Source organism: Zalophus californianus, chromosome 2, assembly GCF_009762305.2.
Source record: "Zalophus californianus isolate mZalCal1 chromosome 2, mZalCal1.pri.v2, whole genome shotgun sequence".
Classification (NCBI taxonomy): domain Eukaryota; kingdom Metazoa; phylum Chordata; class Mammalia; order Carnivora; family Otariidae; genus Zalophus; species Zalophus californianus.
The window spans coordinates 125,808,863-125,821,506 of NC_045596.1; the positions used below are offsets into that span (position 1 = coordinate 125,808,863).

At 38.5% G+C, this 12,644-nt stretch overlaps 1 protein-coding gene across 3 annotated transcripts in view; it reads right to left on the reverse strand.

Moving 5' to 3' along the window:
* The window catches only part of LRBA (LPS responsive beige-like anchor protein), a 737,558-nt gene that overhangs the window by 47,030 nt on the left and 677,884 nt on the right, over positions 1-12,644 (reverse strand). For 2 of the 3 annotated variants that reach the window (XM_027597848.2, XM_027597846.2), the window contains 2 exons: positions 5,459-5,548; positions 1,164-1,356 (listed from right to left, as the gene is read on the reverse strand). In XM_027597848.2, the coding sequence (XP_027453649.2) occupies positions 1,164-1,356; positions 5,459-5,548 (283 nt within the window). The remainder of the gene's footprint in view (positions 1-1,163; positions 1,357-5,458; positions 5,549-12,644) is intronic. The other variant, XM_027597847.2, reaches the window with a different exon arrangement.

Consider the following 12,644-nt stretch of genomic DNA (forward strand, 5'->3'; position numbering starts at 1 on the left):
ATTCATTTCCTTTCTAATAGCCAGGGAAATGGCCATATTTAATACATTCTGATACCAACCACGGACTCTTCAGGATGGCTACCTTACCGAGCAAAGTCAGTGCACCAAGTTTTGCTTGAATGTCAATTCAATTCTGTTCCATTCTAAGAGCTTTTGCATTTAAATTGGCATGAGGCCCTGTTCAAGAATGTATATTTTTTGCAACCAGTTCAGGTATTATAATGAGCAGTACTTTATGTACACTTTACAGATTTAGTGACAAGTTATCAGACTATTAAAATCTATCTCTTAAAATTTCCTACCTAAAACAATGGCTTGGAAAAAAGCCTATAATCCTCAGGACTTTAAAAGATTTTCCTTCTTAAAAACAGAATTTCTAACTAGTGGCCAAAAAGAACAGTGCTAGATCCAGATCCCAACATTCCGTTCTAATGAGAGGCAATAAATCATAGAGGGGTGATCATAAAAATGTGAGTCAGAAAACTTGGGTTCAAACCTGGCTCTGCCACTGACTGGCCCATATGTGATACTGAACAAGGCAAGCTCCCTGGGGCTCAGTATCTTCCCTGGTAAAACATGGGGCTGGATTAGATGAACTCTCTGGTCTCCTCAAACTCTGGTTTATGATTCTAATGGTTATTTCAGTCTCATGCCTTAGTTACCCTAACTATTCAACACTTAAGGGGAAAACAGAATGTACTTATGGGTTTGTAATATTCTGGCTCTATAATTTAAGTGTTCTTTTCTTCTGTCATCCATGACAAATACTATGATGTCATGCACAAAAAGGCACATTAAGTAGACAATCAAAAGTGTTGAGTACATGAATAAGTGGAAAAAAGGAGACCATCTGATAAATAAATATATACTATTTATGGACACAATATAGAATATTGTATTAAGATAGAGAAATAGTATTTATCTGCAAGAAATAAAGACAAACCACCAGATGCCAAAAAACAGTTTATGTTTTAACATTTGTATTCTATGCTTCAGAGGGGACTTCTTTAAGCCTTTCAAACTATTAAATATTTTGATTCAGACTAATGCTTGAAAATTGAAAAGTTTCATTGTTGAGATACAATATATTGAAGTAGATATTACAGTATCTTTCTACAGTATTCAGCAGGTACTATGCATCATAATGGTATTTCTTTACTTACCAGGAAGGCTGTGCCACTTGTTCACTGCAAATAGCCTGTTAGCAGTGACTGTGATTACAGCAGGAGTCGCCAGACCAGGCTGGGTGTTAGCTGCCACGTGAGTGACAGGGGAGTTGGAGGGAAACTTTAGGACCATGATAACATCCTGCTGGGCTTGGTCTGTGAACATCAATGGACTCTGCAGGAGGAGATACTGTTGAGTGGGCATGACAAGACCCAAATATACAAGAAGGAAAAGACAAAGAAAGACAAGAAAGAGAGAGGGTGCAGGAAAAGAAGAGGAAAGACTATGTTAACACAAGTTGCAACTGAGAGTGTGGTGAGCAGAAAGGTTTATAGAAACAGCAATTAGGATTGGCTTGTTTTTCACGTATGTCATTAGCTGAATGTTTTGGTGATTGAAGTAGAATAACATTAACAGAAACATTTAAAAAATCCATAGATTTTATTAGCTCCTTTCCCCACCCCACTCCCATGAAGGACTAAAGAAATGATTTGATTTAGATTCTAAATAGGCAAAGTACTGGGGATTGCCTTAAACCATTCCAATTGCTAGTATGTGTCAAGTACGAAAAATAAAAAAAAAAAAGAATGAGGATAGGCAATAGGTACAAAAGGCAAGGTAACTTCCAAAGATCATCAAAAGTTGTGTTAGCACAAAGATTTTGACAACTAAATAAAGAGATAATTAAAACAAACATATTTATAAACAATAGTTATACAGCATGTATTATTACAATTGAGAAATAACTTACGAACGTAACATACAAACTTAATTATAAAGGTGTTTCAAAGCAATGCATAATTAAATGTACTTGTAAAAACAATATATTTATATAGTGTACCAAGTCATAAACACTGCCCTATTATAATGCAAATCCTGCTCTTTTCTGCTATGCCTAAGCATAAAGAGAAATACCTCTCTTGGTAAAAAAAAAAAACTAAATTAAAGCCCAAGACTTCTGATTTCTCCTTTGAAAAGCAGCAAGTAATTGAAAATGTTAAACAAAAAACACTGTTCTAATAACTAGCAACAAAATAAATCTTGAAGACTACTAAGGATTTAGAACATTCCTACAACTCATATGTCATAATCCAAGACATATATAATACCACTGTGATTTACCGGCTTTATTTATATGTTGTGGTAGTATGCTATCACAGTAATTGCACTGTGCATTTCCAGCAATCCTCTTCTACCATGTCTATTTTCTAATAGCTGATTAGTATCATTCACAATTGAAACACTTTGATGAAGTGCTTCTGGCTGCTTTCCTATTGCTATATTTCAAAACACCAGGTATATGTAAATGTGTAGGCACATATATTTAACACGTATTTATTCAGAACTGCTAATAAAAAATTAAATACATTTGCATTTTTATTATCAGTCCTTTTAAAAAAGTTATTAAGAGTACTTAGAAAAACATATTGCACTAAGAATTCCTATTTGCACTCTTTGCATAAAGGTGTAAATAAAGGCAACTAATAAGCTACCCAGACACCCTTCTGAGCAAGTGGCTAAAAGCCAATCAATATTATGAGTTAATCCTCCCTGGATGCTCATTCAATTAAAGGTGTCAGTAATGCCTCATCTGATGTGGCCTCAATTAAATCCAACTATCTGATGGTGTGAAAACACAGGGGGATACAGCAACAGCAGTGAGGCCAGACAAATAGGCAGCCTTCGTGGGCCTGCTAATTACTACACCTGGTGTATATTATGGCTCACGCACTTAACGCAGCACGAGGTGGCTTTAATTTCTGCTATATTTGTGTGGGGGGGGGTGGGGGGGCACTGAAGGTTGATGGGGGGAGCTCATCTAAATGGTAGTAAAAACAATAAACATTTGGGCCTTTGATTTTTAAAACCTCTATATCAATTAGTAATTTTTGTTATACAAAGAACCTTTTATACAGTTTTTAAGAAACTCTGTGGAATTGGGCAAAAATGAGAAACAATGAGCAACAACAAACACAATACCCTAACAAGCTAGTTTTGAAGAAGTCCTGGGAAAAGGAAATGAACATCATTTCAGAATACCAAGCCTTATTTTTCAATTATGTAGTTTAAAAAAATAATATTTACTAAAGTCAATCTATAAACTCTGAGAAAGAGTATAACATACATCATAAAGTGTCACTGAAAGGAAGTTGATACTTATTTTTGAGCTTAACAGCTCATATTGTAAATACGATTAGACTGAAACTGAGTAATTCCAATGTTTATGCCCTTAAAAAAAAATACAGAAAAATCTGTAATGTGTAGGAAGAATGTCTTGTTTACATAGTGACTCTAGTGGGCCAACTCTCAGCCACATGGCAAGGACAAGCCACTTCCATGGAAAGCCGTAGACATCATATCCAGAACTGTCCACCGCATTTTTATAACAAGGTCTCCCTCCAGCCTGTTTCTACATACTCCATCTTGACTACTGCTCCCAATGCAGGCAAGCAGTGGGAAACTCTTGGGAGTTTCACCACATCCTTGGCTGAGAAGTATGGAATAGGGAGCACGAGACATAAGAGAAAGCACAGCGCAGCATACTGGGCTAGTCTACGGGGACGGCGACAGCGACAGCTGTAGATGAGGACAACGAGTAAAGCAGGGATGAGAGAAGCAAACCTTCCTCTAATCCTGGGTGCCTCAGGGAGCCGCATCTAAGGTAGAAGGGGGAAACTACTAGCCAAATTTCATTCAGTTGTCCCAGATTAAGTGTACACTTGTTGACAACTCTGGTTTCTCTCCAACACACCTTTCTCTCCCACCCACATATATGTAACAGGAAAACACAATTTGCCCAAGTCTGGAAAGGAGTTCAGGGATTCAATTCAGAGGATAAAGATATTGGGAAAGCCTGTATCCCATCCTTCTATGACCATGTGCCTTCCTATCCTAGAAAGGTGAACTGCCTCAATGGATTCTTTTGCCATGGAGAGAGGCTTGGCAGTAGGAGCTCCCTCCTTGCCCCAGTGACCAAGGCTGACCAGGTAAAAGTCAGTGGAGCAGTGGAGGTGAGTGTCCATGAGCCGCCATCATAATAGCCTGAGTCTCACTGACAAGCTCTTACTAAAATTATTTCCAAACCATAAACAGAAATCATTCTTACTATTTTTTATGGCATTATCTTACAGTGTTCTTGTTAAATGTTTGCTTTTTATATCATCTTCTGCTCAGTAAAGTTACCCTTTATGCTCATTTAAGTCTGATCTTACCTGTTTAAAAATGCTTAGGGGGAAATGTGATACAAATAACTTAAAAAATGCTTGTAGTTTATTGTGATGGCCAACTCATATAACTAGAACAAGAAGGGAAAAAAGGTCTGGAAGGAGAAAGAAGATGACAAAGAGGGTGAAAGGGAAAAAGACACAAAGATGACGGCGAGATGGGAAAAGAAAGAAAAAAAGAAACAAAGAGCTAGAGGTGAAAGGGCCACATCTATATATCTTGCTCTCTTTGCTCCTGTCTCCTTGCCATATTGGTCAAAATTCTACCATCTCCAACTCCTGATTCTGGGCTGGCCTCTGACTTGCTTTGACCAATAAAATATGGTATAAATGATGTTATGCGAGTTCAAGAGCAAGCTTCAAAAAGTCTTGCAGAAGTGTTCTCTTGGAACACTGTTCCTACTGTGAAAGTAGCTTGAGCTGACTTCCTTGATGATGAAAGACCAAGTGGATAGAGGTTTAGCCACCTCAGCCCACCCCACAGCAGTGCGTGAGGGAGCCAAGGTGAAAAGAGCAGAAGAAATGCCCATCTAACCCTCAAAATCACGAGCAATAAAAATCACGGTAGTAAGCTTTGGGTGGTATGGTATACCAAACCATCTTTTCTTCTCACTGTGGTCCCTTATCCTCAGTAACAATATCCTACACATTAGGATTAGTTTTAAAATTCCCAAACTGAAAATCATATTGGGATGTAAAGAACAAACACAATAGCAAAACTAATCTAGAAACTCATAGAATCGAATTAGAAACCTCATCCATCCTATGTCTGAAGCTATTATCCTGCAGTGAGGATTATGTGACAATTATAAACCTTTTAATTCTGCAACACAAAACTGATGAACTGATGAGATCCTAGAGCACTGGAGCTATGTTTACCTTTCCAAAGACTCCAGAACAGCATGTAATAATATTTGGTGGTTGTTAGCAGGTTGACAAACATCGCATAAAAAGAACAGACTCAGATGTGGTAGAGAATCTCAAGTACAACAAAACACGGTTATGAATGTTGAGCATGGTCTCAGAGAGAGGCAAGAAATGAGAAGAGTGTAAGCAGCAGCACTTACCATTTGCATAGCAGAGCCTCTGGGAGGATGGGGCTCTATGAGTAGTTGAGAAGGTGTCTGTCCAAAACTTCGAATTTGAGCTTCAACAGCCTGAAAAAGGCATGGGCAAGTTTGAGGGTTAAGAGGTGCTAATTAGGCAGTAGAACCCACAACTGTCACCTGAAAATGTCATTCCATACTTCTGGCTTGTTTCATGTTGAAAATCAACTTTATGTTTTCACAGTGGGTCTAAGCACCTGGCAAGGGCATTGAGGGTGAGGTCATCCTTTAGTACTGTGTAAGCTTTCCTATAAAACCCTGCAAAACCTTCTCATCTTGCTCAGTGATATGAAACAGAAACCAGCTATTACAATCAGAAATTGTCCTTTTTGGCTTCATCTCTGTTTTCTTGCACTTTTTTTTCCCTGCTTGCATCACCCCTGATGACTACAGCTAATCTTTTACAAGTATAGAGAAAACCTATTGCTGCTTTGATTCTAGGGCCCATTTCATCCTGGGAAGTAGAAAGGAGGAAAAAAGAAACACAGCACCTGTGAAAATGGTTTGATGCCATTATTTTTGTCATAGGAAGAGCATTATTGTTGACAGTCTCTTTGAACCTAGGTGGCTAAACAACGAAGTAAAAGTCATATGTTGCATCCAAGCATGAGACAGTTAAACCAGGGACTAACTAAACATAAGAAACATGTGCATGCCCTTTTTGAAAGATGTGTGCAGGCACCCTTTGCAAGGCACTCCCTTACCATGGATCTTCCTGTACACCTAGCACAGATGCTCACTTCCCAATCACCAATAACTCCTTTATCATGGGAAACTACTAAATGCCAGATGCTATCACTGTGTGTAATTATTTTATTTGTTTACTTGTTTATGCCTTCCTCTTCCACTAAAATACAAGATCTATGAGAGCGAGGACCTGATCTATCTTCTTTACTGTCAGATCCTTAGATTGGATGAATGAATAAACAATACAGTATGTGTGAGGAGAGAAAAGGACACACAGATATAGAAAGACTATTTCCACCCCCACAATAGTCAGGATTCTAACTTCCAGGTTAAATGAATGAGAAAACCTCTCAAATTCATAAGCGAATATATGTTCATCATGTTATTTTTTTTAATCCCTAAGACCACAGATCCTTAATTTTTATATGCTCTGCAAGACTGTAGGCAATTAATATATCATAAACAAGAAATATAATCATTTTCTAGTATTAACTTCCTTTTTTTCTTTGTTAAGGATACCACTAGTAGTCCTTTACAATGAACCTTGTAAGAAACAATGATAGCAATTCATTCATTTATGCATTCAATAATCGTCAACTATGTATATAGCAGTATTAGGTCTTAATGTTTCTGCCCTTGAATGTATTCTCAGTATGGGAAGCAGGACAAATATACTCAGAAGGTTAAACAGCAGTTTGATGTAGTCAGGCCAATAAGTTTAAGGAGTACTCTATGACTTGCTTTAGGCAGAAAGGACTGGAAAACCCCTCTGTGAAAGCTGAGTGGTATGATGGCAGCAGCATGGGTTTTGAAATCAAACAGACCATGTTCAAATCCTGAATGCATACCACTTACAAGCTCTATTATGATCTAGGTAAATTATTTAATAGCCATCTCTAAGTTTCAATTTTCTCTCCTCTAAAATGCGGATAATTTAGTATCCAGCTCGTCATGCTATATTAAGAATTAAATGATATTTATGTAAAAAAACACCGAAGTGCTTAGTAGATTAGACATTCAATATGCAGTCAGCAAATATTCATTAAGGGCTGATAATAACAACAAATATTTATTTAGTACTTACTATTTACCAAGAACTTTTTGAAGTGCTTTACTATCTTGTATCAGTTAATCTTTAAACTATATGATGTGAGTCCAGGCGCCTGGGTGGCTCAGTCAAGTAAGCATCTACTCTTGATTTTGGCTTTGGTGGTGATCTCAGGGTTGTGAGATCTAGCCCTGTGTGGGGCCCCGAGCTCAGTGGGAGTCTGCTTCTCTTGCTCTCCCTCTGCCCCTCCCCCTGCTCGCACACTCACACACGCACTCTCTCTCAAATAAATAAATAAATCTTTACAAAAAAATAGACTATGATGTGAGCCCTTTATTATATCCATCTATCTATAAAGAAAATAATGCACAAAGAACTTAAGTATCTTGCCCAAGGTCACATAGTAATCAAATGACAGGCTCAAAATTTGCACCTACACAGCATGATTCTAGAGCTCATGCTCTGAAGCTATCCTTTCTTCTTATCTGTTAGGTACTGTGGCAAGTCCTAGGGATAAGACTGAGCACAAAAAAAAGCATGAGTCTACAATCGAATGAATTAATAAGTTATCTCTATCTCTATCATCATCATCATCATCATCATCATCACAAAGCATGTTAAGACACAATTAGGAGAGTAGCATGGCTAGGTAAGTTTGGTTTTATATAGCAGGAGGTAAGGTTGGCCCTAGACTCTAGAAACAAGAAAAGGAGCCAAGAGGAAGCAAGGAATGGAGCCTAGGATCATTTCAGAACTTTTAAGATTTTTTTTTGATGGGGTTAAATCAATTTATGATCAACATCAGGACAATCTTGAAGAAGAAAAAATATCACACAATGGGAGAACTTGAAGCCTAGAGGTAGTCACAAAGAAGGTGGGAGCACCGCTATTTCATGATATATGGATTTACGGACTGAGTTTATGAATGTGAATCTTAAATTTCTTTTAAGACCAGTTGGCAAAGCCAGCACCTTTACCCCTGACTGCTGCTTTTGGTGGTCCCTGCCCAACAGCCCACATGTCTTTCCCCTATTTAAATGAGGGGTGGGGGGAGATAACTTGCACACGTGGCCTGTGGCACTGACTTTGCCATTTTTCTGCTGTGTGATTTTGGGCAATTAGCTTAACCTCTGTTCCTCATCTACCAAATAGATACTAATAATGCCTAGTTCACAGAATTATCTGGAAAATTAAATAATACCTACAAAGTACTTAGTATAGTACTTAGCACATATAAGGCACTAAATAGAATGCTGCATTATTATTAGGTTTGGGACTCAGTGTGATCCCCATCTAACACAGCTAAAATAGGGAAGGAAAGGAAGAAATGTTTCAGGAGTGAATAATGATAATGATGAACACATTGTTTTAGGAAACTGAAATCTGGCTCTAGATTTCAAAATATACTGCAGGGCTAAGTACCCAGAAACAAAAGTATGTCTTCACAGGTTCAGAGATCAGTCCAAAAGAAAAGGGATTATACACCCCAACCCTATGGAAGCTGTGGTATTTGAAAGAAAGGGATAAATATTTATGGACTAAGGAAAAATCAACAGGTTTTGGAGAACGATGACTTTGAGCAATGAAGAAAGGACAGACTAATTCTTTTTCTTTTGAATTTGCACATTTTAGAGAGTAGTAAAGGAATGAACGGAATTTTTTTTTAAAGATTTTATTTATTGTTGACAGAGATTGAGTGTACAAGCAGGGGAAGCAGCAGGCAGAGGGAGAGGGAGAAGCAGGCTCCCCACTCGGCAGGGAGCCTGATGCGGGGCTCCATCCCAGGACCCTGGGATCATGACCTGAGCCGAAGGCAGACGCCCAACCGTCTGAGCCACCCAGGCGCCCCAGGAATGAAGGGAAATTTCAGTTTCTGTTGGAGAACTAGTTTGCCATAAGAAAATATACTTTATGTGAACCTGAAGTAATAGTGATAGCCGTCTACCCAGGCTGAGATACCCAATGAGCAAAAGAAAGCCCAAGATTGGTTCTGACATCAAAGATCAATATTGATTTAGGTGTAATTCAGAAAAGAGAAATGTTAAGTCAATGGTTTTAGATCCTTCTCTTTCCCTGTGTATATGTGTGTATTTTTAAGCAACAGAAATTACTTCCTTTTTCAAGTGAAATATAACATAAAACCCCAATATATCAAAAACGTAGGTATAGAGCTATCTACTTTAAAGGTGGACAAAGCCAAGCTTAATAAACTTCCTTAGCAGCTCCTGAGACAATTCTGAGAAATCTTAGGGCTCTGGCACACAGTCTGAAACTCACTGGTTAAGCTCCAGGAAGAAAATACGTGAGACCCACGCAAAAAAGGACCCAGAGCTGAACCTTGGGAAATACTCTTATTTCATATAAGGAACTAATGAAGAAAGCAGAGGAAGGAGAAGGTAGGAGTCAAGGGGCAGGACGGAGTGATATGGAAGCTGTCAGGTGAGAGTTCCAAACACAGAATGGCTGGTACCATTAACTACGACAGAGAAACTAAGAATCATGACATTATGGCATACAAATCTTAATTATAGATATAAATTTAATGTAACCGGTCTTAATACTACATATCCCACTTCATACTTTACATTGTTTTGAAGTGAAAAGAGTATGATGGGGTCAGACAACTTTCAAAAATACCAGTGTTCTCTCTTTGTTTTCTTAAAGGTTTATTTATTTTAGAGAGAGAGCGAGAGCATGAGCTGTGGGGGGGGGGGGGGGAGAAGGAGACTCCCTGCTGAGCATGGAGCCTGGTGTGGGGCTCAATTCCAGGAACCCGAGATCATGACCTGAGCCAAAACCAAGAGTCCGACACTCAACTGACTGAGGCACCCAGGTGCCCCTCCTTTTTTTTTTTTTTCTTTTAGAGTGAGAGACTCTTGAGTGCATGAGCAGGGGCAGAGCGAGAGGGCGAGAGAGAATCTTAAGCAGATTCCACGTCCAGCACAGAGCCCCAAGTGGGGCTCAATCTCACAACCTGAACAGAAATCAAGAGTTGGACACTCAACTGACCGAGTCACCCAGGGGCCGCCACCAGTGTCTCTTTTTAACACTTTTTTCTAAAAAGTCTTAAAATTTTAGAATTTGTACATTAGTGACCTCTTTCAGGAAAAGGCTTTTCAAATCATATAATATAATGGTCTGAATATTCTCTCTCAATGACAGAATAAAAGTTGTATTATCCCACACAGGTTAAATAATAATTTTCTTTCCAAGTCCTCCCAACATCTAAAAAGACTACAGAATTCTTAGGCACAACTACTTTAATTCTTGACTAGCCTTTGAGTTTTGGTGATAAAAATACAATAGGAAGGGCTTTTTCAAATTTGAAAACTATGAAATAAGATTGTCAGGTAATGATTATAGTCTCAAATTCTTGTAGTCACACTTTATATCATCAACTGACAGTTCTAGATTCTTTTGTTTCTACAACTCACCTACCATTTTTCAGGCACCCTGATCTTGGAAGCAGTCTACACTGTTGATCACACCCTAGTTTCCTCACATTCTCTCTTCTGTGGCTTTCATGGCTTTACCCCAGCTTAGTTCTCTAACCTTCTTAATTCTCTGTCATTTGCTGACTTCTATTCTTTCTCATCCATAAATGAACTCATCACTGCAAGTTCTCCACACTCTGAATTTCTCCATCTACACTTTCTGCCCTAGAATTTTTTTCTGCTGTCATGATTTCAAATCTTTCTTCTATGGGAAAGATTTTCAAATCTAAAACCAGAGGATTACTGATTTCTATGAAGTGTCCATTTACACTGTTGCCTAGTGGCCATCTATGTATACTGCGTGTATGGTATGTCTCAGCACACAACACATCTAAAATCTGGGAAAACTGATTTTATTCTAGCATTCTCTAGTCAAGGGTTAGACTCCTATTTTGATTTTTCTTTTATGCTCAAATTCTTACTGATATTTTCAAAGTTTACCTCCTCCTTTCATATATAATCTGTCACTAGACCCAATCACTTTTTTTTATAAAGTTTCTCATATCCCTCACTCCTTTCTGAATTCAGGTCCCTTATAATTTCAGGTACTGAGGACTGCAATAGTCTCTCTCTCTTTTTTTAAAAGATTTTATTTATTTGACAGAGAGAGACACAGCGAGAGAGGGAACACAGCAGGGACAGTGGGAGGGGGAGAAGCAGGCTTCCCGCGGAGCGGGGAGCCTGATGTGGGGCTTGATCCCAGGACCCTGGGATCATGACCCGAGCCGAAGGCAGACGCTCAACGACTGAGACACCCAGGCGCCCCTGCAATAGTCTTTTTAGTTTAATTTCTTCATTAATTTCTTCCTTCAGTGTATCCTGCAGAATTGAATTTTCCCAAACTCCTTTTGCAATGTTCTCTTAATCAAATGATTTTAATTAATCTCCAGTAATTAAAAGGTAAAGGCCTAATGTCAGGCAATAAAGGTCTTCCCACATCTCTAACTTTTATTCCCTCATCCAATTCCCTCATACAGTGTTTTTTCAGTCATTTCTTACACAAATATAATCAGCTTTTTCTGCCTTACATTTGCTCTCATGTGACTGCCCCTTCTAGAATGATCACCTTCATCTTCAATTTCCTGAGTCCTACCCCTCTCTAGAAAACCCTCGAGTTCCACTTTTTGGTGTACTATTTCCTAAATCTTACAGCCTGCTCATATTGCTGATTACACACTTGATTTAAGCTTCCTTGTAATGTTTTTTTGTAACTTTTAATAATTACTAGTCTGTCTCTGCAACTGTACTACAAAGGGTGAGAACATCATATATTTTAGTAGTGTGCAGCATGTACTTGCACATAGTATTCTTACAACAAAAAAGTGTACCGATTGCCTATTATACATAGCAAGCCCACCCAGACCCTTATGCCTCATCCTGGTTTGTACTGGGGACAAAACCAAGCTTGAGAGAATAGCACAGTTCTTCACAAGGGCAAAATGTGGGGAAGGGGGAGAATGGGAAGTTAAGTGAAGGCTGATAGCTGCTATTCCTAAGACCAGTCTTTCAGGGAAGGTCTGAAAGATGTCAGTGAAGACAATAATTCTCATTTCTTCACCCCAACATAGCTGAGGGATATGAAAACACTTCCGCATCTCACTATACAGTGATTCTTAAGAGCCAAGTGAGAAACTCTGGGGGGATAGGCATGATTTGAAAAAGCCCCTTGAAGTAATTTTCTTTATCACTCTTTCTTCACTTTTCCCTTCAGCCTTATGTATAAAGCAATAGAAAATTTAGAGGCACAACTGAGGTTTGAAATCACAGGAAACACAGGTGTAAGATTCAGGGAAGTGGACTGGTAAAAGGGTCGTTTAATAAACTCTACAAATGCCTAAACTGTTTTTAAGAACTTTCCTTCATCTAGATAGTTTTGGTTCTGGATGATAAAAATTGATTATGTTAAATTTTTGTTATG